Consider the following 25,269-nt stretch of genomic DNA (forward strand, 5'->3'; position numbering starts at 1 on the left):
TGATCAGGCTGGACATGATTTGCCCCTGGTAACTCCACTCTAGCTGCTAACCATCTTCAAAAGAGAGCAACACATCCACATGCTTCCAGTCCCTTACAAAAAGTTGACACTTAGTCCTATCCCAAAGGGGACTTTCTGAAAGATAACAATTTGTCAGTTAGATTACTTGACACAGATGACCAGAAAGGATGAAATAAAAATGGAACCATGTATCATAGATTTATTAGGGAAAAAAAAAATTATACTTTAAAACCATATATTTGGCACTGTACTGAAGCAAAAATATGTTAGAAAAATTAAAATGCTAAAACCCAAATCACCATGAAAAAGAAAATGCTCTTTTAATCACTTTAATTCCATTTTCTGCCCCCATACAATTTAAAAGAACTACAGGAAGCAACTCAAGAGGTGTTAGACCTACACTACATGTAGGCTGAATAAGAGTGAAAGGTGGACCAGAGACTGCATCTGTCCCCCAGGTTACTGCTGCTCTCCCAGGCTGCCAGAACAGGTGAGTCTTACTAACATGAGCAAAGTTCTTCAAGATGTTACTATGAAACCTTATTGCAAGCTTCCAAATGCCTTCTAAAAAAATAATCATTACAACTTTTATTCATGTCACTTTCTGCTTTTTGGTCTGCTTGGAAGAGATGTTGGTAGTATTTTAAAAGAATTGTATCCCAATTTGTCCCCATGGTCAATGAGCTTCCTGCTAGTTGACTCCCATATTGGTGGCTTGGGCTTCTTTTTGGAGGGCAAATAAGTTAAAAGCAGTTTCTAATTTCCAAATTACTCATCCTATGCCTCTGCACAGTAACATAAAAGATACTGACAAGGAATAAATAACATACAAAATAAGATGAGAATGGATTGAAGGAAAGTTGCACTAAAACTTTTAAATAGTAACAGATAGAAAGCTGTACTGATGCTGACAAACTGCTGTGTATGTGTTTTTGCTGGACTGTGCAGTGCCACTCTAACATGGATAGAGGGGAGAATCCCACTGAATGTCCAGTCCAAAGGCTGCCAAGGAAGTGGGACACAGGTCTTTATCAATAATTCAAATGTTACATCAACAGTACTCACAAGAAGAATACAGCTCTTTCCTTGGTTAATATATTGTGCATAGCAATATTTCAAAGAATTAACAGCACCTTTTACATAAAAATTCCAAACATATTTATCAAGTGAACAAGAAGATCTCAGCATCACTAAGAAGTATTTCTGCAGATGTACAGTACTGTATTTATATAGATATAGATACAGATATATCTCAAAGTGAATTTACACTGTGACCTGGTGATTAGTCCAGCAGTGAGTGAACCCACAGGGTAAGTCTTCAGGAGAATATCCTGCCTTTGGTGGGTGGCCAGTTACATGGCATGATTGCATAGGGGAGCCCCATTGGGCAGCAGAAGATAGTTTAGCATCCCATTAAGCAAGCACAGCATGCTTAGGTCGTTCCTGTAAGATACAATAAACTTCCAAATTTTCATGGCTAATACAGTTCTAATTTTCACAGGTTGCACACATTGCAACCTTCTCTTTGTGCCTTAAAGACACAGAAGAGGAAGGCAGGACACCAAACTTACATCCTATCCCTGCTTCCAAGCAGAAATCAAGTAGCACCACAGGTTAAGCTGGCAAAGGGTGTCCATGTTTGTCTTCACGAGGGTTTCTTGAGCAGCTGGTCTTCACTGGTTTAGCCCATTTATCTTTTTTTTTTTTTTTTTTTTCCTTTTCCAAATCAGTTGCTCACAGTCCTCTGGTAGGAATAATTTGAAAAGCATGGTCTACCTAAGGCAGGAAAGCAGACTGCTACCATTTCCCTGGGATGGGCACACCACACTCGTACCAGCCCACATAGTAGTAGGGTGTTGTGTATCCAATGCGTCCAAATGATACCGGCTCCTGGCGGTACTGGCGGTAATACCCTGTGGGGAGAAAAACACCCATTTGCACTCCACTGATGCACTGAGAGTCAATCCCACAGCACAAACGAAAATTTATAAACTGTCTGGCAGGGAGTTGCATCAAAAGAGTATTGGCTAGCCCTGGTATTTGGCTGAGGTCTTTCTTGAATGATCTAACTCTGCTCCTTCATATTTCTTGTAGTTTTGATTGGTTTTAATGCTCAAAATCTCTTTAACTATTGTGTAATGCTGTGGTCTGCCAAAGAGTTTCTGCATTTCATTCCAAAAGGTGGGCATATTTCAGCTGTGTTTATGAAGTTTCCAAGTCAGTTTAAATATATGAAGGACTCTGGGGCAAAAAAATACCATCAAATCACATTATTTCATAGGGCTTTAAGAGACTATCACCAAAAGTCAGCTTTTCACAAAACAAAAAGGTACCATTTCATGCAGTAAATACTGAGTTAAGCCCTCCCTTCCCCTTTTAATTCATCTGCAGAAAGAATGTGACTGCTTAAAGCATTAGAAGAGGTGCAGCATTCTTGTCCGCATAGCTCGTGCCTTGGAACATCTGAAACACCCATGGCTTGTGCCAATAATAAAACTTCTGTGTGCTCTTTATCTCTGTCCCCTAGACCTAGTATATACACATCTGGATTAATCATCTGTCTTCTGAGCTAAGAAGTGCAGTACCTCACAGTGATACATAAATATCAATGACCATTTCAGTTTCTTCCTGGTAACGCCACCATGCAAAGAATATCAACATATAATTTAACATGGAAACCACTAAAACTGATTAACTTAAACCAACAGACTTACTGAAGAGATTGGCTGACTTCCATGGCTGGTTTCATTTTGTGAAGCAACCTGTCTTCTACTTGGTTATGTGAGGTGAGCAGTTTGCTCAGAGGAGCTCCTTCAAGGTAAGAATTTTCCCTCTGAGAAAGGTATCTACCAGGCCAGAATAAAAGCACTGACCTTAAGTCACTAGACATATTCCTTTGTGTTTTGCATTGAATGAACTGATAGAAATCAATCACAAAAGATGTGTTTGCAATGATGTAGCTGGTCCCTTTAGGTACATGGAAGAGGTTTTGCATCCCAAATCAATGAAGCAGGTCTTATTAATAAGAGAAAGGTTTTACAGACCTATACAATTATTTTTTCTTCTGTTTTTGCATTTTGCTACTGCATAGTTTTTGCATCATATGCTCCTCTCTTTCTGTCTCTGTCTCTCTCTCTCTGCACCCACAAGTCCTCTGGGACTTGCATAACCTGTTCTCAGCTACTGCATCAGCTGGGCTCCTTGGAAAGCTGCCAGCACCTGTGGACAGAGCTCCCCTGGTTCTGCTCCTTACCCCTTAATCCTACAGATGGGATAACAGGCTCCTGGCCAGCATCCCACTCCCCCATTGCTGTACCTCGGATCGTGGGCAGGGCTTCAATGTACGACTGAGGTCCTGTTCTTCCATCCAGGTGTGAATCCACAAACTGGCAGTGGTCCTCACCCCTTCCCCAGCTATCACCAATGCTGTAGAAAGTATCTGAAGAGGGATACAGACAGATTACTTAACTCTGCAATACTTATGTTTGGGATACTCTTTACCACAGGCAAGTAGGTGTGGAAGAAAGCAGTATGTCAATACCATTAGTCTGACTTCAGTCTCAAACAAAAATTGAAAACTGTGGAGCTCTGTTTCTTAGACAGGGATCTTTATCTCTTATTTTTTAAACACTGTATTGAAACTATACCAAGGCACTACAATAGTCATAAGCATAGCCTGAAAGGCCATTGAAATGATCCCATTACCCCAGCTCAACAATATGGAAAGTTTTTTTCATCATCTCTCAGGCAATGCACCTGTGTAAGGGCTACTGCTAATTCTTCTTGAGAGAAGGACTCTCACATAATGGTCACACAGTTCTGACACATATGAAATGAAGAAAACCAGAAGTAATCCCATAGCAGGAAATTAATCATGGTGCCTACCTTTCAGGTCATCACTGAGGTAAATTTTGTACCTTAAGGAGTTGCAAAGAACCACTCCTACAAACTTGCGGTACCAAGTTCGTTTCACGTACTGCTTGCCAGTGCAGTCTGAGTAGGTGGGGTCATATTTAAAAGTGAATGGGATCCAGATAGGCTCACCACCTTGGAGAAAAAATATAAATTCCACATTAGGAACAGACTTTAACACTTAAGTCCAAGTTTTGCAGAGTTTAATGATATATTTCGCTAGACATGCTGCAACAAATTAACGCATGACTTTTTTATATCCAGAAATAGTACTTCAAGGAAAAATATTATTAAAAATAAAGTTAGAGACTTTATTAAATCCCTCGTAGGCAGTAGACAAAAATAACAGTTAAAATGATTAAAATATGATTTCATGTACTGAACCACAGCTTTAAGTAAACAGTCTTAATTGTTTCAGTAAGACTTCTTCTCTGCCTGGTATTACACAGTTTCTCTTCTGAACACAGCTTGATCTTAGGTCTGACAGTGACTTGTGTTTTAAGACTATAAAACATAACCCTTTTACAAAAGAACAGATGTTAAGAACTCCATGGTGAGCAACAGCCTGTGAAGTATCTTCTTGCTATTTAGTTTTAAAGATCATATCACAAATGTACTTTTCTGTTTTGTTTTCCCAGATTACATCAAAACAGACTGGTTTCCAATAATAGACAAGTGAGACTTTTCCTGGGGAACCCTGTTCAGAGCATTGCTGCAGATAAGACTGCTTAATTGTATTGCAAAAGAATAAATATTCCTATGGGCTTACCTAAATATGTGCTTTGTAGCATCAAGACAGTATAATTTATTTTGAAATTCCTGTTGTATTAATGTATACAGAATGATACAAAAAGCTCCCAATGTGATAATTGGTATTTTTCTCTCTGGCTACAGCCCAAAGCTGTGTTTTCACTTTGCTATTTCTAGGTGGTTTACAAATGAGATTGGAAGTTTCTTCTGTTAGGCATTCTTCCTCTCACTAGGCACATGGAGCAAGTCCTGCAAAAACTTGCATGTGAGAAGCAATCACTGATCAGCAATCCTCAGAGGCTTCTGAGGACACAAAGAAAACAGACTTGCTTGCACAATAAAACAGAGAAGGAAGGGATATACTGGACATTGTTTTCATGAGAAGTGTAGCAAAAAATCCAGAACCAACCATTTTAACTCCTTAGGAAAGCTGAGGGAGCACAGTTACCATGAGGTCTTTTTTCCTGCATTCTTCTAAGAGCACATACTGCCTGTGGTTACACTACCAATGTTCATGTCAGCAAGGTTAGTTCCAGCACCAGGAAATCAGATCTTCTGATTATGGGCTGAACTAGCTCATTGCAAATTTGGAAATACAAAGCAAGCTAAACAGCTTTGTGGCATATTATTCAGGTCAGTAACAAATCCTTGAATTTTTGAGCATTTATAAGGGCATGATTATTTGTACAGATGAGCACCAGAACTAGAGAGAGAGTAACATGATCCTGCTCTTCAAGCTATGCTTAGACAATTGAATACTGGACACAGATACTGAAGTAACACAGTTTACTGCTTTTTACCAAGCAATTAAAGCTGTTGTACCAGGGAAAAAGACAGGCCAAAATCAAGTGCTTATTTGAACATATCTTTACAAGATTTCTTTTCAGAAAATAGAATAAGGGGTCCTAAGACAAAAAATGTTTTATGAATAAGTCCCATTAATTACTACTTGTTCCTGCTGAAAACTGTACCTAAAACTGCATGTTTAAATGTTTCTAATTCCTATATTCTAACACTTTCGCACAGGTTTTATGCACTTCATGAATGAAACAACAGAGAAAGACTTACCAGGTGGCCTGACAATGAGGAGAGGATTGTCTAGAAGAAAGAAACATATAGAAAACTTAGTATTTTGTTCCAAACATTGTTTTATAACATGAAATATATGGAGTCATTGATTGAGCATTTTCAATAAGGTGCTTCATCCTATGATGGTATTCTTTATTGCATATTTCCATCCAAGCTCAAACCTTACACTTGCATTAGTAGAGCACTCTGAATTAGCAATTTCTTTCTCTTATGACTTATCCCATCACTATACCACCTGGCCTTGCATTTAGCAACTGATTTTTGTACTTGTGACAGCTGCAAAGCCACCTTTGGCCATGACAAATGAAAGATCAATGCTGCAAAAAACCCTTTAAATTTGATGTATTTAAAATGTTAAATAAAGCTCACAAAGGAGCTGATTTTGGATGGAAAACTAGGCATTCAGACCCATATGCTGGAAGCATATGATTTGCAAGATGCAGCACAGAATCATGGAATTGTTTAGTTTGGAAAAAGGTCTGTAAGATCAGTGAGTCCACTGTCAAGCAAACATTGCCAAGTCCTCCACTAAATCAAGTCCCTCAGTGCCACATCTACACATCTTTTAAATACTTTCAAGGATGGGGATTCCATCACTTCCCTGGGCAGCCTGTTCCAAAGATTTACAGCCCTGCTCTAGACATTCCAGCACCTCAAAGTCTTCCTTGCAGTGAGGGGCCCCAAACTGAACACAGGATGTGATGTGTGACCTCACTGGTGCCAAGGACAGAGGCACAATCCCTGCCCTGCTCCTGCTGGCCACATTATTGCTGTTACAGGCCAGGATGCCGTTGGCCTGCTTGGCCACCAGGGCAATGCCAAATATTATGCTTGGATTAATTCTTGAGCCTCTTAGTCATATAATGAAAATCTGAATACGTTATCCAGGCCCATTGACTTATCTCACATTTCTGTCTCCCTTCTGTATGATTTACTTCTACAGTTCTTAGTGGAGCTTCTGAAGTGAGCACTACAGAGTGAAGTCAAATGAGCAAGGGCAGAGACTGTAAAATCCATGCCATTGAAAGGGCAAAATTTGCAAGAAACAACAAGACCTTTCACTCAAGACGTTTCTTTATTATTCAGTGGAGTCATAGGCCTCTGGCTCAATGGAAGTAGAAGAAGAAACAGGCAAAAATAGCTCATTTAACCTACTATTTTTAGAAGAGAGCATGTTGCTCTCGAATGTAATATTAGCCCTGTGAAAGAGCAGCATGCCTTGTCAAAAAAAAAAAAAAAAAGAGAACAGAGAACTTTGCCTGTCTGATGGAACTATTGCTTTTTTCATATTTCTTCGAGAGACAACTGCTTCCAACTGTTTAGCTGTTCACAATTAGGAAACTAATTTCCCAAATGTTAGGTCAATCTACCAAAGACCTTAAACTTCCCATTGCTTCTGTACTGTTGAACATTAGTAGCCCTTTGTATTTGAAATTCAACTTCCTGCTTTCCTGGATCCAACTTTAGCATCTCTTTTGTTTTCATAGTGGAATTAGGAGTGCATATTATTTTCTTAGCTTAACTGAAAACAAATAAGTAAAGTAAAAAAAATCCCAACACAATATGAAAGCAGCAAGTCCAGTATGCTGGTTTCAGTCATTGCCCTGCCACATCTGTTATTATGAGTTTTGAGATGAAAATAAAAAGCAAACCATACCAGATTCTGTGATAAATGAGACTGAAGAGCTAACAGGTCCATAACCAAAGGGATTCTTTGCTTGGACTTTAAAATAATACCTGAAACAAGAAGAGAGGGGAAATAATATTGAAACAGATTCCACTGCAATGGCTAAATTATATATAATACTAAAAAAGGGTAAGAATCAAAGCAGAAGAATTCCACTGAGTATCCTTTGCATTAAATGGAGTTGGATACTGAGCCAGAATATGAGCTGGCTGTTACAGACAAATGTCTCCTTTTTGCAATTGCTCCCATGCATATTTTTGGAGCACATATTTATATATAATTTCCCTTCCAAAACCCAATACAACCACATCCACTTTCTACGAAACAATTAATAGCATAAGACTAAAAGAAAAAGTTGCAGGGAAATCAAATTCTGAACTCAGGAGCAGTTTCAAACCAGATTTAAACTCCTAGGGAAGCAGTGGTGTAAACTGCAAACTGAAACTGCATCAGAATTATATGAGATCAGAAGCTAAGGTTTTGACTTTTCTGTAAAAACGCCAGCAGCATTAAAATCACAATACTTGAGTAAAAGAAGAAAGCATCACATGATGCCTTAGTGATTCCTCCAAAGTATTTTAATCACATGCTTAACTCAAAGCACTTGAATCACCACTAGAACTCCATCTTTGCTCAACAGAAGCAAATTTATCTTCACCCTTACAGAAGAAAACATATAAGTACATTTTCAGTTCATTTCCAAATACAATTGCTTTTAATTGATGTCTACCATGAAATTTTTCACCAGGTAATGTTTTCTTCTTTTCCTTTTATATTTGTATCAATCCAACAGAAACCAACCAGAATGGAAGATTACTTAAAAATTTCCAGCACAGCACTTTTTAAATTCATGAGTTTAGGTTTCCCTTTCTTGCCTGCTTGCTCAGTTTCATTCTTGTAAAGAAATTAATTTTAAAAAATTAAAATCACTGCACCTCCGTAATATCCACATAGCATTTGGATCTTGATTTAGCCTCTCATCCAAAAGCAGACATGTCTAAATGCTCTACACACATAACAGGGCAAGTATGAAACTATTCATGATAAACCAGAGAGGACAAGGTTGAAACAGCCCTTTGGCCAATTTTTTTTTTTTTTTTTTTGGTTAAAATTAATATCTTTTAATGAAAGATATAAGAAGTAAGGTGAACTGTTTTTCCTCAAAATCAAACTGATCTTTATGAAAAGGGAGGAAAGATGTGCAAATCCTTCTTTGGCTGAAGGGTGGTAGTCATGTGAACACTGGTTTTGCCAAAAAGCAAGGTGCTTATCTCCAGGGTATGGGCTAGGGTATCTTGTTAATTCCTTAAAAATTAAGGTAGGTTGTCTAGGTGAAATCAGTGTGGAAGCTAGCAGAATTGAAATATTCTGAACTTCATCCATGGCACCAGATTTACCTTGTATCTGCGTTGTACCTGGAGCATGTGCACGGTCAGACCCTCTGTGGGACATGTTCCCATGTCTGCATGAGGGACACGTCCCCTGTCCCTGCTGTGTCCTGCAGCTGATACCAGAAAACTACTCCACTATTGCTTTCTGCAGCCACTTCTGCCTTCAATTAATGAGTGTACAATGCTCACAAACAACTTATGGGTTTTTTTTAAGAGACACATATGCTGTGGCAAAAAGGAAACATGATAAATAGAAGAATTCAGCAAGTCTCTGCTTTTTGCTCATGCCCAATCCTTTTGCTAGCAGAAAAATTTGCCCCTGTTTTTAACCACTGACCTAGATTTTTTTGTGTAAAAGAGTGCTTAACATGTCTGGGGAAAGAGGAGAGAGGGAAGGCAAAAGCCTCCCATGTGCTTCTCCACTTCTGGCCACCCAAGGAGAGCATGGCAGCCTGAGCACTGCTTTAATCCCAAGTTGCCAATGCTCTCACGGGGCACCTCCATTCATCCTCACCTCCTTCACCAGCACTTTTGTCACCTGGGTTGGGACAGGTGTCCATAGGGACAGGACACAAGGCAGCAATTCCTCGCTCTGGCTCCCAAAAGAGCTGCAACACAGCACCAAGCCTAACTGACTCAGCTCAGTGTTTGTTGTAACTGCTTCAGAAGAGCAAGAGAAAAATGTATTCCAGCCCACACCTTTCTCATAATGCTCCAAAGCATAGTGGCAAGTATGGATGCCTGACTTCCCACTGCCTCCAAAGAAGCATTAATACCCTTTAAATACACTTAATACATGTGTATTCATGGTACCCTCAAAGCATTCCCATCAGACAGACATATGAGTGCCATAATCCCCCTCAAAACAGGAGAGAGAGCAGCCCAAGGGCCTTGTGCACGTCTTTAAGTGGGGAAAAACACACAGATTTGTATCCAGTGCATAATGCAGGAGCTAATTACCTGTGCAATCAGGACAACTGTGCATTCAGCTGTCCTGTTACACACACAGAAGCCCATCTAGGGCATATGATGGCTCATGTTGCCTGTCTGACAGTCTAAAATAAAAAAAACCAGCGATGAAGTCATGAGTACATTTTTCTTCACTAAATTGGAAAATTGATTCCTAAGCCTTTATATACACAAGAAGGCTCTAGTTGTACCAGAAAGAGAGCCAGATCTCATGACTTGTTGACCTGTGATTTAAACATAGACAATGCTATGACTGCTGTATTAAGAATGTCAATAAAATAATGCAGTTGGGATATATTTCTTTCTCAGACATGACAAATAAAAAAAGAAATTGCCAAAGCCATTCTAGGTCCAGGAATCTGACATTTTCATTAGTCAAAATCCTTCAGCTGATGAATTTGCCAGGAAATCTTAAATCAGTATAACACAACTGGTTTTCATCACATAAATACATGAACAAAATTTGCAATATATAATTTGATTTACACTGTGCTTAGGCAGAACTGTATGAATTGTCACCATTAGGCACAGAAGAATCACAACATATGCAGTACCATTTGTTGTTCATTTTTGACATACAAGAAAAAGTCTTTTCCTCCAAAGAATAAACTTCCTTTGAGATTTTATATGCCAATTCTAGTGAAACATCAAGAAAGGACATAGTGAACAGGCCATTGAATATATAGCATGTTTTTTCATTTAGACTACATGACTAATCACTCAACATACCTGTTATTTGGAGCAAAATTATTCTTTAACTTAATTCAAGGTGTCTCCCTTCTGTTGGAATTAAATAGCTGGCACTCACAGTGCAGACAGAAAGTGAGATAATCACTCAGCATGATAATTAGGGAAGCAGCTTTTTTAAAAAAAATTAGTTAGCTGCAAATTCCTTTTCCCAGACTTTCCAAAGGCATGCCTCCATGGATTCTCAGCCCTGCACTCTACTCAGTGGCAGGCTGAGATGGCAGGATGCACCCCTACAGCAAGGGCTAAAATCCTCTTCCTATAACTACACCATTCCTCCATAAGAAAAATGTGTAAATCAGTGCCCTCTTGTTCACAGGCTAATGCAAAGTGTTTCCCTCCATCTAAAATGGCCAACTACTACATCCCTCATCAATATTTACAACTAATTTTTTAATAAGACATTAGAGCCAAGCTGGCAGAGGAGCTGGTGTGAGGTGCCACCCAGGTCTACCACTTGCACAGGACAATGGTTTCAAGGACATCTTATCTCTTTTGTGTGGCCCTCGTGGCAGAAAGCAGCCACCTCTGCTTGATGCTGGTTGTTGGACACACTGTGGCTTTGTTTTCGTGGAGATATAGAAAGGAAATAGAAATTTTTGATGCATCTGGCCCTCTAAAACAGATCCAGGCTCTGTTTGCAGTTGTAAGCCATGAGTAAATGTTAAAGAACCTCCTATGAAATACTCTGTACAATGCTAGAATTGGTAGCAGGCACTGTGAGATCAAAATATCTCCAGAACCCAAGAAAGATTTTAGGACACATGGAGATATGAGGGTGAAGGATGGTCTTTTAAATCATCAGACCATCTAGCTACTCCCATCAGGCATTGACACAGCTTTCCTGAAAAAGGCAGGAAAAAATCTAACCATGCTCAGGAAGGGAAGTGAAATGTTTATGGCAAGGATTACAATGTTTCTGACTGCAAAAGAGTGGATTTAGTAGTTGAACAGATGCTGTCCAACCCTTTGCATCATCTTCAGTGACAGCTTAGAATTAAAGTTAGGGAAGGGACCTTGTTAAGGGACTTGGTTTAAAGATTTAATATGGCTTAAAGTAATTTTACTGTTTACAATCACGTGTCACAAGGAAGCAGCTCCTGTGCCCAATGAAGCTGACAAGAGTTTCACTAATGGAAAAACTTCAAATTCTCAAATGGAGGTCAGACCAGGCCTCAGAAGAAAATTTATGACATGGATTAAACATAGATTTCTGTTCTGTTTGTAAAACCTAAATAACAGGCAGATGTTTTCCAGGATACATTGACAGCTTGAAATCTTCTCTGGTGCTGACTTCAGCCAAGATGCCAACCTGCTTCTCATGCACTGCACATGCTGAAAAACTGCTCCACCCAAAGCCCCTTGAGGGACACCCAGTAGCCAACAGCATCTGCTTACAGTAAATGACTTAATCAGATGTTTCTCACAAAATGCACTAACAATGCAGACACGAAATTTTTAGACTAACTGCAGCTTCCATGCCATATTTTCTTAGGCATGGTATCTTTTTCTAGTGGTTAGAGAGTTATTTTTAAGACAAAAGGTATGCAATCAATTCAGTCTGTGGGTTTGGAGAATGTAAATGAGAATGGCTGATACATGCAATTTCTCTGTTATAAAGATCCTTCTTCTCCACCACAGACCCCACATGAAGCCTTTATTGCCCTCACAGAGCATAAAATAGGGGCAAATAGATTTTACCATCTTCAGAAAGATGCTGGTGAAACAATATATTTAAAGAAATAGCACTTGCTTGAACCTCCCTATCATGAAACAGAACCTTAATTAGACAAGACAGTCACTAAGTCCATGGAGATGCATTAATCTATAACCTTGCTGATCCTATAAAACCCCATTCAAATACAGACAAATTGTGACCTTCTGAAGCTTGGAGTTAATGTACATCTCAGATATGCTGGCAGCTCAACTCACACCAATTGCCCTGCACTGAGCATAGCATGGACAGCAGCTGCAGAGCTCCTGTGAGCTTTCACTGCAGCCACTCCTTCTGGTGTTCTGTTGGGTATGAGAAGCAGAAAGTTATCTCTGGCCTTCAACACTGTCCTTTGGGCATCAGGAGAGACAGACTTGACTGAAAGACTGAAGAGATGAGGAGCTTCAGCTGGAAGGTGGAAATGGCACAGAAGCAAGAAATGGAGGGCTGCAGCCAGGAGAAGCTGGGGTGTAAAGGCAATGCTTCCCTGACCTGCATGGGAGACAAAGGGAGAGTGGAGGAATGAATACTGGTGAAGGGGAAAAAGGCTGGGCATACAGAGGAGTCTGGGATGTGGAGGCAGGAATGAGTTCTAGCAGCAAGAGGAGAGCTGTTTATGGAAAGGGAGCCCTCAAATCACAAGTATGAAGGTGTACAAAGGAAGAATGGTCTGGAACTGCTTCCATCACTATCTAGGAACAGGGGATCTCAAACCTCTTCCACCTTGTTATAACAGGTGAAACCCACAGAGAGCTGTGCCACATATATATTTGCAACATTTTGTGAGGAGACTGCTAGCAGATGCAGAGTACACCACTGAAGTTCTCCACTGTGAAGTAATTTTGCTTTAACACACCATGAACCAACCTAGGGTCTAGATTACCAATCTTCTGAATAAGTGGCCTTTTTTTAGCTCTTGGATATGTAAGAAAATGCCTCATGAAGTGTGTGGTTTACAGTACTGTAGGCAGAACAGGAGAGGCTAAGATGGACCATGTTTTCCTGTAACATCTTATTTCTGTACTTTTAACTCTGTGGATGCTCTGAACATGCTTATCCTGCTTCTCCATAATTAGCATTCCCCTGCACATTTTCCAGGTCTTTGACACTGCAGATGCCCTGTGCATGGCCCTTGTGTAACTGTGTAAGGAACTGCTGCTAAATTGCTCAGGTTCTGGGTCTCCCGAGGAGATGTCATGTCCCCAGGACTCTGGTTGGAAGGAAGTCTCTGTGGAGGAGAGAGGGGAGCACGCCCCTTCCTTTAAACATACTGTGATTTCTTGGTGCTTGGATGTTTCCCAGACAGCAGGAGCAGCTGCAGGGGCAAACCTCTGTGAGTCTATGCTGAAGTCTGAAGAAGTGTCATAACGTGGTCAGAAAAATGTGCCTCATTATACTTGACACCCAACTGGCTACACTGCACTGGCTTTTCATAATTTATTTATTTTATAGTATTGTCTATTAGGGTTTTAGGTGAAGACTGTGCTCAAACAATTCTGTTTTCTAGGTCGAGGTTCTCAATCAACTACTTTTAACACTCAGAACCTTCCCTTTGCCTATGAATTGTCTTGGAAGGAAAAGATACTTTGGCTGACACTGTTTCTTTGTTCTGAGTTGTCCTACCACAAACCCCATGTGCCTGTCCAAGCAGTAAATCCTCAGATCTGCAGCTCACCATCAAGTAAGACGTGCTGACTCCAGCCTACAATCCCAGTGCATCTCTCCACTGTGTGAGCAACACCTTCCACCGGTGCCTATGAGACTGCAGCATGTGAAGTGCCTAGCCCAAGGGAGCACCAAAAAGAATTTCAGGCTCAGAATTTGAGAGACAAGTATGTGAAACACTGAGCATCTCTCTAAAAGGGTAATTTGAATGTGGTCCCTCTGTAGCTGTTTGCATTCCCTCCCAGTCACCACAAATTATTTCAGTATCATATGAAGCGTGTGTTCTTGTTCTGCCATCTCAGTCAGATTTTTTGTAAGATAAAGACCTAAAGCTCCTGCTAAACTGACTTCTGAGCAATTGCCACAGCTTCACTTTATACCACCAAGCCTTCTCTCCCAGCACTATTTATGTGAATAGAAAGGAAAACCATATAACCAGTGGGCAGCACTTCCCCAGCAGCCTTTAGGCATCAAATTTTGGCCACACATGTGTTGGAATGGGCCCACATCACATCAAGTCACATCACGGGTATATTTTAGTATATTTGAGTGCACTTTCCCCCCCAACATTTGATTCAGTTATGCAAAAGACTAGAAAATACATTTTTAAACAATATTTTCTTTGTTGCTGATATATGTTTTCATACACGCAAACATATATATATGTACACACTGCCATCTGCTCCAGGGTTAATATGGCAAAGATATCATGTTGTTGTGCAGTTTATAGAACAATTTGCTGTCCAACAGAATGAGCAAAATCTAAATCAGATGTTAACATTTATACCAAGACCAAGAAAAACAAATGACAATTCTCAAAATTTGTTTTATTTCCTTAAACAGAACTGAAAAGGAGTGGATCAAATCCTTACCGTGTGTTGGGCTTCAGATTCTCAATTGGCAAGTGAGTAGACCCTGCAGTCCTGGTTGACCACTTATTCTTTAAAAAGTCATCATAGGATGCACTGTAAACCAGATAACCTGTAAACAGAAAAGAGAAATAATTGTGAGGATTCTAATTAAATTTTAAATAAATCATATCCCTTGTTATCACAGTAAATTTTAAGTATTAAAAGGAGTTGAAACATCTTAGAATATGAAAATTAGTCCATGCCTAACTCTCCTGGAAAATCCTGGCCTTTTGAATTTTGTATCATTAGCTAATAATTGTGGAGCATTACATCAGAGGATGGCACCCAGTTGTGAATTCTGATTTAAAACACAGTAAAGGCAAAAAAGATGACAGAGGTAACCCATTCACTGTTTTAAGTGATACATTGACTGTGCAGACACTAGTACAAATGTTCATTTAGGAAAATCTTCCCCTACACCACTCTCCCATCAGGAGAGACACCCTCAGGAGAGTACCTGTTACCATGTCTCCTTGAGCAGGTTTGGCCCAGTCCACAATGACAAAGGAGTGACAGCCTTCAACTGCCACAACTGTGATGTTGTGAGGGGCTTTCAGGGGACGCTGGTCTTTCTCTCTGAAGTCATTGGGAATGATTTCATCAAGGCTCTCCACTTGGAAATGCTCCAGGGCTTCTGTCAAGGAGCAAGGGGCTGCTGGATCCTTATTGAGATAGGTCACATAAGGAGCTAGAAAAGATAGGGAAGAGTGGCATTTAGTTAGCAGTTTGAGGTATCCCAAAGTAGCACACAGGCTGGCAATTTCCTAAAGAGAGTCAAGTTTTGTGGTGCATTTCTATATTCCTCACCTTCCAGTCCAGAGGCTGCTGCCAACAAAGCATGGCTTACAGCCAATTGATTGATGAGCAGGAGGAATGGGGTGGCAGCATTCAGGTTTACCTAACCCACACTCACAACTGTACCAAATTATGCAAAGATGGAAGAACTGTCTTTGCTACAAGAGGCAGAAGAGAGCAGTCTGACTGCAGCACCCTCTGCACGCTACCTCCAGCTGCTCTGGAAGGTGGGATGAAAATGTCACCCACATTCTGCCTTTCCAACGTGGAAACAGATCCCTGACAGGGCCTTCAATCAACTAAGACACTACAGGTCTAAGTGGTTGGTTCTTACACAAACCTACAGCTGGAGCAAACCAACAAAAGAAACACGAAGAGTAATTCCAAGGTGAAGTCCAACCAGTTTAAAATGATTGTTGTGGTCCCCTGGATACTAAGGATCCAGAAGCCATGAGTCCCTACCTTCCAGGCATGTGCTCCCAACCTGTACCTTCTATTTTTAAAAGCTTTATACTGACTGGAATTGCACTTCAGTTCAGGAAAAGATTAAACCATCTTTTTATTGCCTTAAAAATCACCATAACATTCAAAGTAAGGACTATAAAACTTGCTTTGGAAATGTTTATTCAGTTGCAATAATACAATTCATTGAAATGGTAATATTATTCCCTAGTGCCTTGAAATGTTCATAAACCAATGTTTCTTGGTTTATCTTATTGGATTTCATGCCCTAAAGGAATTTTTTCCAGATCTTGCAATGAAGTTAATTTTAGCCTCTCCAGCTAAATGAATCAAGAAGCACTGTCAGTGAGAGAACCGAATAGAAACATCATAAAATTGTTTGGTCAGAGAAACTGAAGATGCACTGGAAAAAGTTTTGGCATATATAAAAACAAATCTTTTATTCCAGCAGCAGAGTTCCACTCTAAGCCACATGAAGCTTTTGGATATTGGAAGGGAAGCCAAGATATGTTAAAGAAGATTCTCCATCCCCTGAACTCTTTTCTGAAATTCCAGGTGAGTCAGCAGCTGATCTGACCTCAGTTCAAGTGCCAGAAATATATAAAGGGCTGCAGGGGGTGTTACCAGCCTGGGGTGGAGGCTGGAATGCAGTGCCCTACAACCTCCCTCTGTTCAAATCCCTCCCTCCCTCCTCCCAAATCCCTCTGTTCTGGCCCCCAGCTGCTACTCTGAAAATAAGCAGAGCAGCTCTGAAGTCAGTGCTGCAACACCAACCTATACACTTGAATGGCTCATGTACTCAGGAGACATGGCTCATGTAATGGGGGCTTCTACTGAGAAAACAGTCAAATACCAAAATCATAGTTATCTCTACTGGATTTCCTTTTTGGAAAGTTCATATCCAAAATACCATTCATTCCTTGACTTTGAAACACCCTTTTGGCATCCATGCTCGTGCAAGGTGGATGAAATCCTTGGGTGGAAGAGATCAGTGGAAAAGAATCAGGTCCCCCAGAGGAAGACTCACACCTACTGGAGACTTGCCCTTCTGGAACTACTGGTGTGAAGTTAGATGCAGTTAAGCTGAACTAAGCACTGGTGTAGACACTCTTGCTCTCTTACTAACTTCAGCTAGACCAAAAACAATGCAGAACACAGAGCAGAGCACTTATACTGACAGAGAACAAAGAGGTTTTTACTGGTGCAACAAAATCATTGTGGGCCCACACATAGACATGCAAGCACTGAAACAAGGAAAAAAGTACTGTTGTTTGGGTTTCCAAGGTGGCAATCCTTAAAAGGACTCCACACACATCTGGCTGTGTTTGTGCAATGGTCTCAGCTTAAGGGCTGGCCTTGCTGGAACAAGAATTCTTTGCAGCACAAGTAGTAAGCTATGTAAGCCAAAGGGCATCCTTACCAGTGAAGCGTTTCTTCCCAGCAATATCATATTCTGACACAGGGCCAGTGCCACCAACACTGGTCTCTGGATAGACAGCCTCCAATTCTGTCGTTGTAGAAGCAGTGGTAGTGGTGACAGTGGTGGTGGTGGTGGTGGTTGGAGGCAAAGTACTCTCAAAAAACTCATAGTCTTCAGAGGAAACATAAGAAGAAAATGTTAGCACACTTCATCTAATTTTGGCTTAACAATGAGAAGGGAAACAATTCTGTCACCAGCCACAGTCCCAAAGAAGCGCCCTGTCCACCGGATAGTCCTTACAGAACTCTATGTCGAGGTTGGTCACACTTCAGCTTTGCAATGGTTTCTTCCAAAATGAAGGACAGGGAAAACAATCTTTGCCCCAGAATACTCATGTCACTGCTAATTTACACCTCTCTCACACGGTTAAACAGAACAAAAATTAACAAATGTATTTGTACAGCAATATCCTGAACGGCCTCTACCACCTGCTCTCACAACCCCCAAGAGAAGATGGCACAGGCATTGAATCCCTGGCCAAAGCCCTCAGATGCTGAAGAAAGCAGAAAAGGGAGAGAAAAAATGGCTTTCTAAGAAAACTGTGTTGCTATTCTAAAGCCCTAGAGGTGGTTCATACTGCTCTCAAACCCTCCTGTGACGGGAGGTGTGGACTCCAGTACTTTCCATTTGTGTTCCCTGCAGGGCCATGAAGGAAGGCAACCTGTCCCACATGAATCTCTTTATGTTCAGTCCTATTAAATTCAGTGCTCTTTCAAAAGCTACTGTGCTACCTGATGGCAGACAAAATAAAGGGGAGTAGCATTTGGCATTCCTGCATGACCTCATGCAGGCTGGGGAACTCAGCTCATCTCTTTGAGTGTTTTGTGCTTAAACTGCTAAAGTCTATGTTTTCTGCAGGTGGCCTGTACCTACAGGAAGGCCTGGCAAAAGACCTGTGCACTGAGGATATTCTGCATCCGTGGAGATGTAAGGAATATAGGATGCATGTCTTGTGCAGTTTCTAGTTCATCCCCTCCTCCTCACATTCTAAATGTCAGTTTCAGTATGCAGTGATCAGAATTAACAGTACAAATGTCTATGATATCTTTCACTCAGCTGCTGCACTCTCTTTTTAAATGCTTTTCTGTTGTTAGTTAGACTTAAGATCCCAGTACTACAACCACAAATAAAAAACTTTCATTGTTCTATAGCCATTAAATTCTACTAAAAAACATTTTGTTTAACTGAGGTCTGTACTTATCCACTTCCATATGTGGGGGTAGGAGCAGGAATTTGAGGACTAAAAGGGATAGAACATCAGATGTCACTGGTGGCAGAAAGGGATTTTCAGTTCCAGTAATTGAGAATTTGCATTCCCTATGCAAACTTGCAAATAAATTCTGTAACTTGATGCTTCCTCTTCAGCTAAGTTTTATATGTCCTTGATTATAATATCAAGATGGCATGAATATAACTCTGAAAAAAAAAAAAAGATTTCCCTTTTTTCCTTTCATTTGATTTCAAATCTCTTTGATTTAAATCCCACATGAATTAAGCAGATTAGTTACTTTATATATAGGTGATCTCATTCAGTCTGAGCATGCTTAATTGTCTAAATGCAGACTACACATTAGAGAAACAAGATAAGGTATTTCAATTGTTCAGGGCTTGAATATTATTTGGATTTTGTATTTTAGAGGAGGTAATTGACTTTGACTGGGCTGGAGTTAGAAGTTGTACCAGAGAAGGTGAATCTAGGATTGAAGCAGCGTCTGTATGACACAGTTCTGAAAAGTAATTTATTTCCTCAATAGGTTCCTGTTAGATTGCAGGACTGATAGAAAGGGACTTCTATGTCCAGAAACAGATGGTTCTGGACCCTTTCTCTTCACGTGTGATGCAAACTGTTTTGCAGCTCACCACCACTTGCTTAAGCTCCCATTTACCAATCTGCCTCCTTGAACCCAGTTCCAAAGAATGAAGAGAGAGAAAAAAGCAACATGCCACTTGCAATAGACTTCTACAGTTAAACCATACCATCATCATATATCACATATGCTTCTGGAGTTGCTGTCACATCTGAATCCAGTCCTGAGAATGTATCTATTGACAGAGAAAGAAAAAATGCTATCATTCTGGGGAAAAGTTTAAAATAAAAATATTTAGCCAGTTGAATTGTAAAGAAATAAGATATTTTCCTGGTTTCCAAATAATGCAGCAACAGTCACTCTACACATTGAGAATGACAGAAGAGAAGCTAAGTGCAGTAGGCAGGAGTTTTGCTGAGGGGAATGGGTTCAGGGCTGCTACACAAAATTAATAGTAATCACCTTCCAGAAGCCTCTGCCCCAGGCCCCAGCTGCTCTGGAGCAAAGGTAGGCTTCCAGCAACTACATAGTGGTCACATCTGGATTTGAGAATATTTTATAGTCTCAGAAGCAGCAAATGTGAAAATATTATATGCCAAAAAAATCAACCGAGCAATTAAATATTTCTACCCAAATATTTTTGTGGAGGTATAAAAACAAGCAGCCGACAGGGCCATGACATTTATAGACCATGTCAATGGTCTTGCAAGGAATGCAGCCCAAAAGGAATGGATTTGTAGAATGAAGTAATTAGTGCTGGATTTTCTGGAGTTTTACTCTGCACTAGGTCTCCTCTGATCCTATGGAATGGCTGCCTGTTACAGGTTGAGCCATATAGGTGTAACCCTGAAGCACTGCTTCTGCATGAGTTTCATCCAACACGAATTCAGTTCAGGAAATCAGAGTGAGATTGCTCCAGGATGCAAATGAAAGCATAGCAAGGACAGATGATTATGAGGTGCACATCAAAAATACTCTACTGATCCACCCCAAAACCCAATGCAGATGCACCAATAGACTTCCCAGCTTCTCATTATCTCTGCAGGACATGAATCCAGCACCAGATACATCAACACCATCAAGTACCTCAACTGTTGAATCCCAAAGGCTTTCCTGCACACTGTGAGGAAAGTGTTTCTCCATGTTATTCAGAAGCCAAAGAGTGCACAAAGCTCAGCAGAGTCATAAAAAGCCATGCAAACAAAGCAAAAGCACTGTGCTGTAACCTGCTGAAGTACCATCAGAAGTCTCCAATGCAATGCTGGGGCTGGGGAGTGGCCAGCATGTGAACAAAGACAAGAGAAAGACAGCTTTGACCTCAGGACACTTCACATGCATTGGTCACGTTCCTCTAACACTCAGTATGGAACCAACAGTGTTATTTTTACAACCAGAATTGCAAACAGTGCAAAGTTTCAACTGCCAATATTAAATAGTTCACAAATAAATATAACCTGAATGATACATTTTCATTTTGCTGATTTTTTTTTTTAGAAACAACAATTACTGTATAACTGGTTTGTTTTTTCTCCTAAAATAATTTTATTTTAAACACACTGTGTGATTTTAATGCCAAAATAAGTTTTAAAGCACAGGAAATTGGTTAATTCTTGTCAGACTTTCATATATTAGAATGTGACATTTCCTCATGGTAGACTTCTGCAGCCACTCTTCTGGAAGTCACTTGACTTCTCTGGGGGCAGTTATTCACAAAGTAGATTCTTTGCTGAATTCTGCAGACCTACCCACAACTGGCCAAAATCAACCAACATCTATAATGTATGCACTTACCTTTGACTGCCTACATCCCAGTAATCAAGAGGATCAGATATGCAGAAATTTGAAATCTTTCATGGGCAGATTTCAACTCACCCATCCTTATTAGCTAGTAAGTCTTTGGCCTACCTACAGTCCAGCAAAGTCAAATTTCATTTCCTGTTTTTATACTCAATTTCAGTGTCTGTGCTTGTTTAGCATTAGCTGTGTCATGGTGACAATAAGAGTACTTCCCAACAGACCTCTCATTTTATTATTTTCTGTTCATACTCCAGCTGCAGTTCTTCACCTTGCTCCATCACCCTTTCCTGAAGCTCTTGAGTAAAGCTCTGCCTGTAACAAATGGGGCCAAATCTTCCTATGACCCCTTGCCACAGACTTTTGGCACCTGTAAGGACAGTCTTGTTGTCTTACTTGTCTTACAAAATCCATCACTTGATTTTATCACATGTAACACGTGGTTAAGTCTCCACTTGTTTTTTGTTTGTGAGTTCATGAATAAAGTTTAGTTGATTTCACTGACAAATCACTCTTGTGTGGCCCAACTCCTCATTGGAAGTTAAAGACTGCTGAATCTAGTGAAAAGCTGACAAATTCTGCTTGATCAAGAAAAAATCCTGCCAGAGATAAAAGAATTTGCCAAAGCTTAAGTAGAACATTTGGAGCTGGGTTTTGGCACTCATAGCCCCTGTCTGTTTGTGAGTAAAGCACTTAGCAACAAATATCAAGCTTTGGCAGAAAAAGTATTTCACTAAAGTGAGTAATTTCTAGATTCAGATTAAAGGGAAAGACAAGATAAAAATATTTTATATAATTTAATATAATATGGAAATGGTCAAGTGAAAATTGCATTGTTTTGATAATTCAAGTAGTAGTTTTTTATCCCTCTTGAAATATACACTTCCCTTGTTAAATAATAACAGCCTTCATTAAATAAATACCACAAAGACCTTTTCTTTTCAAGCAAGTTCCTTTGTGGAACAGGCAGGCTGTTTTGCTGTGTTTATCTAATCCTGAAGCAGGTCACCAGGATTTAAAACAACTAAAAAAAAACCCCAAAGACTCTTCAGAGAAGCTTTCCAAATTCCCAGACAGGGACTAATATTGCTGAAGCTAAAAGGTAAGAAGCCTTAAGAACCAGGTACGAAGCAGAAACCCAGCACATCTTGCCAGGCACTTTATGAGTTACTTAAAAGCTATTCTGATTGAACACAGCCTGAATAAAAACTTAGTTTTCATTCATGCCTCTATCAAGTTCAAAGACTCAGCAAGCCCATCTGGTAGAAGGCAAAAAACCCAAGCAGAATTTTATGTGTTCAGAAAATCTCATGAAAATTCCCCAGCCCACAGTTCTGTTAAATTTTAACAGATTTTGTTGCTCATCTTCTGGAGCCTACTTTCAGTTTAACCCCAGATATATGTAATGAACTTCTACTGTTCTTACAATGTGTATTCTCAGAAGAGGTCCTCCAGGTACCAAACAGCACAGGCCAAAAAAGAGGAAAAGTTACAGGATATAATCAACACTTAAGATAAAAAAAAGGAGCTTCAGGCAATTTTGAAAGTATGAGAGTGACAATATATTATTGTATTTGTAACACTTTTGTCAGTACAATTAAGAAACATGAACTTTCCATAGGGATAAGCAAAACTCTTCATATTAATATTTAATGATGATATGATTTTTACATACATGTGTTTGTGTGTGTACACACTTGTACATGTCGACACATGCAAGCACACTTCTATAACTGCACACTGTCAAATGTGGCCACTTGTTAATAAATACTAAAGCTATAACTCATTGTAATTTCACCTGCACAAGGAAGTGACATCTCTGACTCATTAGCTACCTAGGGCCGCTGGTAAGGGAATTTTGTTTTCTGCTTCTGAGACCTTCTCCCAAGATGCCATCCATAGACTCACTGTGAGTTGCTGAAGCCACACCTTTCTATATCACTGCCCTTTTCAAAGTGAAAGCTCATCTTCCTAGGCTATGGTTTCATTACTTACTTGTAAATCTACTTTCACTTAAGAGCTACAGGTGTATGGGAGAAAGGTAAAGGGGCTTCATTACCCATTAAAACTGCTGCTGCAGTTGTCAGATGTCTGATTGCTAACAAGCTGGTAAAGTTATGGCTGTGCTGCTATTGCCCATTAGTAGACTAAGTTGAGGATTACCTACAGATGGGAAGGATAAGGACTACTACCATGGTATTCCCTGATCTGGTTTGGCAAAATAAGCAGCTAATTCACTTGCAGTGCAACATCCAGGTGCTGAAAGCATATAACATAATAGGGAACAGGCTCAACACCCAAAGACTCTAGTGCATTTATATGTGTTTACTTTGGATTTCAGTTTGGCACCACAACCTAAGCTTGTATAACTGCAACAGGGAAAAATGACACGCACTGACACTGGTTCATATCTTCAGATATTAAAGAAACCAGTGTACAACTCTCTGCCTTATCTGTGCAGAACTTGGGTTGCCTTTCACCAGCTTCATCTGTGCTGTGCTGCATTCCTGCTAGACAGTGTATCTCCAAGGGTTGGCAAGAGAACAAGAATCTCACTTTGCAAATGCTGTTTCCACCAGTCTCTCAAAAGAGAGACTTTTCAGAATTCATTGTGATAAGTGAACATAAAATAGATAAAATGTATAGCTCCTCTGAATCCTATCTGGCCTGAAATGGAATGAGAAAAATTTATATGTAAGGGCTTTGACCACAAAGCTACTGCCTACACTTGTACCCCTGTGAATGAACACACATGATAAAAGTGGATCTAATACCATGTAAGAAATTAGCTGAAAACAACACAATTCCACAAAGAAACTCGGCTGTGGTGAAAGTTGGCATTTTCCAGTGAAAATCCATTGAACACCCAAACCCTTCTTCATATGCTCTAATCTCAGCTCCTACCTTATCAAACAGACCAAAATCTTCAGAGTCAGATTCTCTACCATTCCACATCTGTGTAACTGTGCTGTACAGACAGCACAGCCAGAGGAATTCAAACAGCACAAAAGGAAATTACCTTCTGCATTGCAGTCTGGCAGGCCATCAAACCCCAGGAGCAGGTTTCCCTCATCATCATACTGCCCATAGGTGCCAGGAGGACAGGTTGGTGCGGGTTTCTCGGTGGGCGGGTCAGTGGTGGTCGGTTCAGGAGTGGTGCTGGTGGTGGTTGTAGCAACAGTTGTTGTAGTGGTTGTGGTGGTTGTTGTGGTAGTTGTTGTAGGTATTGTAGTAGTAGTTGAGGGAATGGTTGTTTTCTTAATCATTTCAAGACCAATCAGAGGCTTTCCCCCAAGGCTTATTATTGGTTTATCTTGTGCACTCGCTACGGGTTTACTAAATCTGCTATGTCCAAACAAAGGCAATCCATCAGGACTCACCATTGGAGCACCCTTTTCATCTAAGAGAAGAGAACAAAACAAAAAATCTCACCATTAATCCACTTCATACTTATAGCATTAAGCATTACTGTGTTTTATCACAGTAGATGCCACTGAAGCACTGAATACAACCTTCTGTAAGTAAACTGACAGAGAAGGAGGGTGTTACTTAGGAAAGAGCCATGGCTAAGGAAGCTGGGAAATGGTTCAGAAGAATCTCAGAGAAACTACAGTGGTGTTCACATTTTTCAGCTGTTTGATAAACACTCCAGGGAGGTTTCATTTCAGAATCACAATGTGCAGACAATGACAGCATTTCATCTAAGTCACTCTCATAAGTGTTGATGAAATGTATGATGAATACATATTCTGCTCCTTAATGTCAAACATGTGCAAAGATAAACTGGGATTAGCTGGCAAGATGCTGTCACTGCAGATAAACTTCTATGCCAAATTCTGAGTACTGTAAATATTTGTGGGAGCCAGGTTAACAATAGGCACTGAATCTGTATTCATGAGATTTGTACAGATGGACTGACATGCAAACAGCAGTGTCTTCACAGAACACAAATAGGGTTTCTTACTATTTGTGGTTGGTTTTAGAAGAAAAAAATGAAATTAACGCATCCATATGGCTGGTACAGTGCCAGCAGTGGAGAATAATTATTTCTATAAACAATCATCAATCCTTATT

At 40.1% G+C, this 25,269-nt stretch overlaps 1 protein-coding gene across 1 annotated transcript in view; it reads right to left on the reverse strand.

Annotated features, from left to right (window-relative positions):
* Positions 1-200: 200 nt before the first annotated feature.
* The window catches only part of FNDC1 (fibronectin type III domain containing 1), a 61,649-nt gene continuing 36,580 nt past the window's right edge, over positions 201-25,269 (reverse strand). The window contains exons 11-20 of the mRNA XM_056487770.1: positions 24,215-24,595; positions 19,571-19,636; positions 17,534-17,704; positions 15,314-15,544; positions 14,818-14,926; positions 7,430-7,509; positions 5,752-5,781; positions 3,907-4,068; positions 3,338-3,460; positions 201-1,934 (exon numbers count right to left, since the gene is read on the reverse strand). Of these exons, the coding sequence (XP_056343745.1) occupies positions 1,819-1,934; positions 3,338-3,460; positions 3,907-4,068; positions 5,752-5,781; positions 7,430-7,509; positions 14,818-14,926; positions 15,314-15,544; positions 17,534-17,704; positions 19,571-19,636; positions 24,215-24,595 (1,469 nt within the window). The 3' untranslated portion in view covers positions 201-1,818. The remainder of the gene's footprint in view (positions 1,935-3,337; positions 3,461-3,906; positions 4,069-5,751; positions 5,782-7,429; positions 7,510-14,817; positions 14,927-15,313; positions 15,545-17,533; positions 17,705-19,570; positions 19,637-24,214; positions 24,596-25,269) is intronic.

The sequence above is a fragment of the Oenanthe melanoleuca genome, chromosome 3, assembly GCF_029582105.1.
Source record: "Oenanthe melanoleuca isolate GR-GAL-2019-014 chromosome 3, OMel1.0, whole genome shotgun sequence".
NCBI lineage: Eukaryota > Metazoa > Chordata > Aves > Passeriformes > Muscicapidae > Oenanthe > Oenanthe melanoleuca.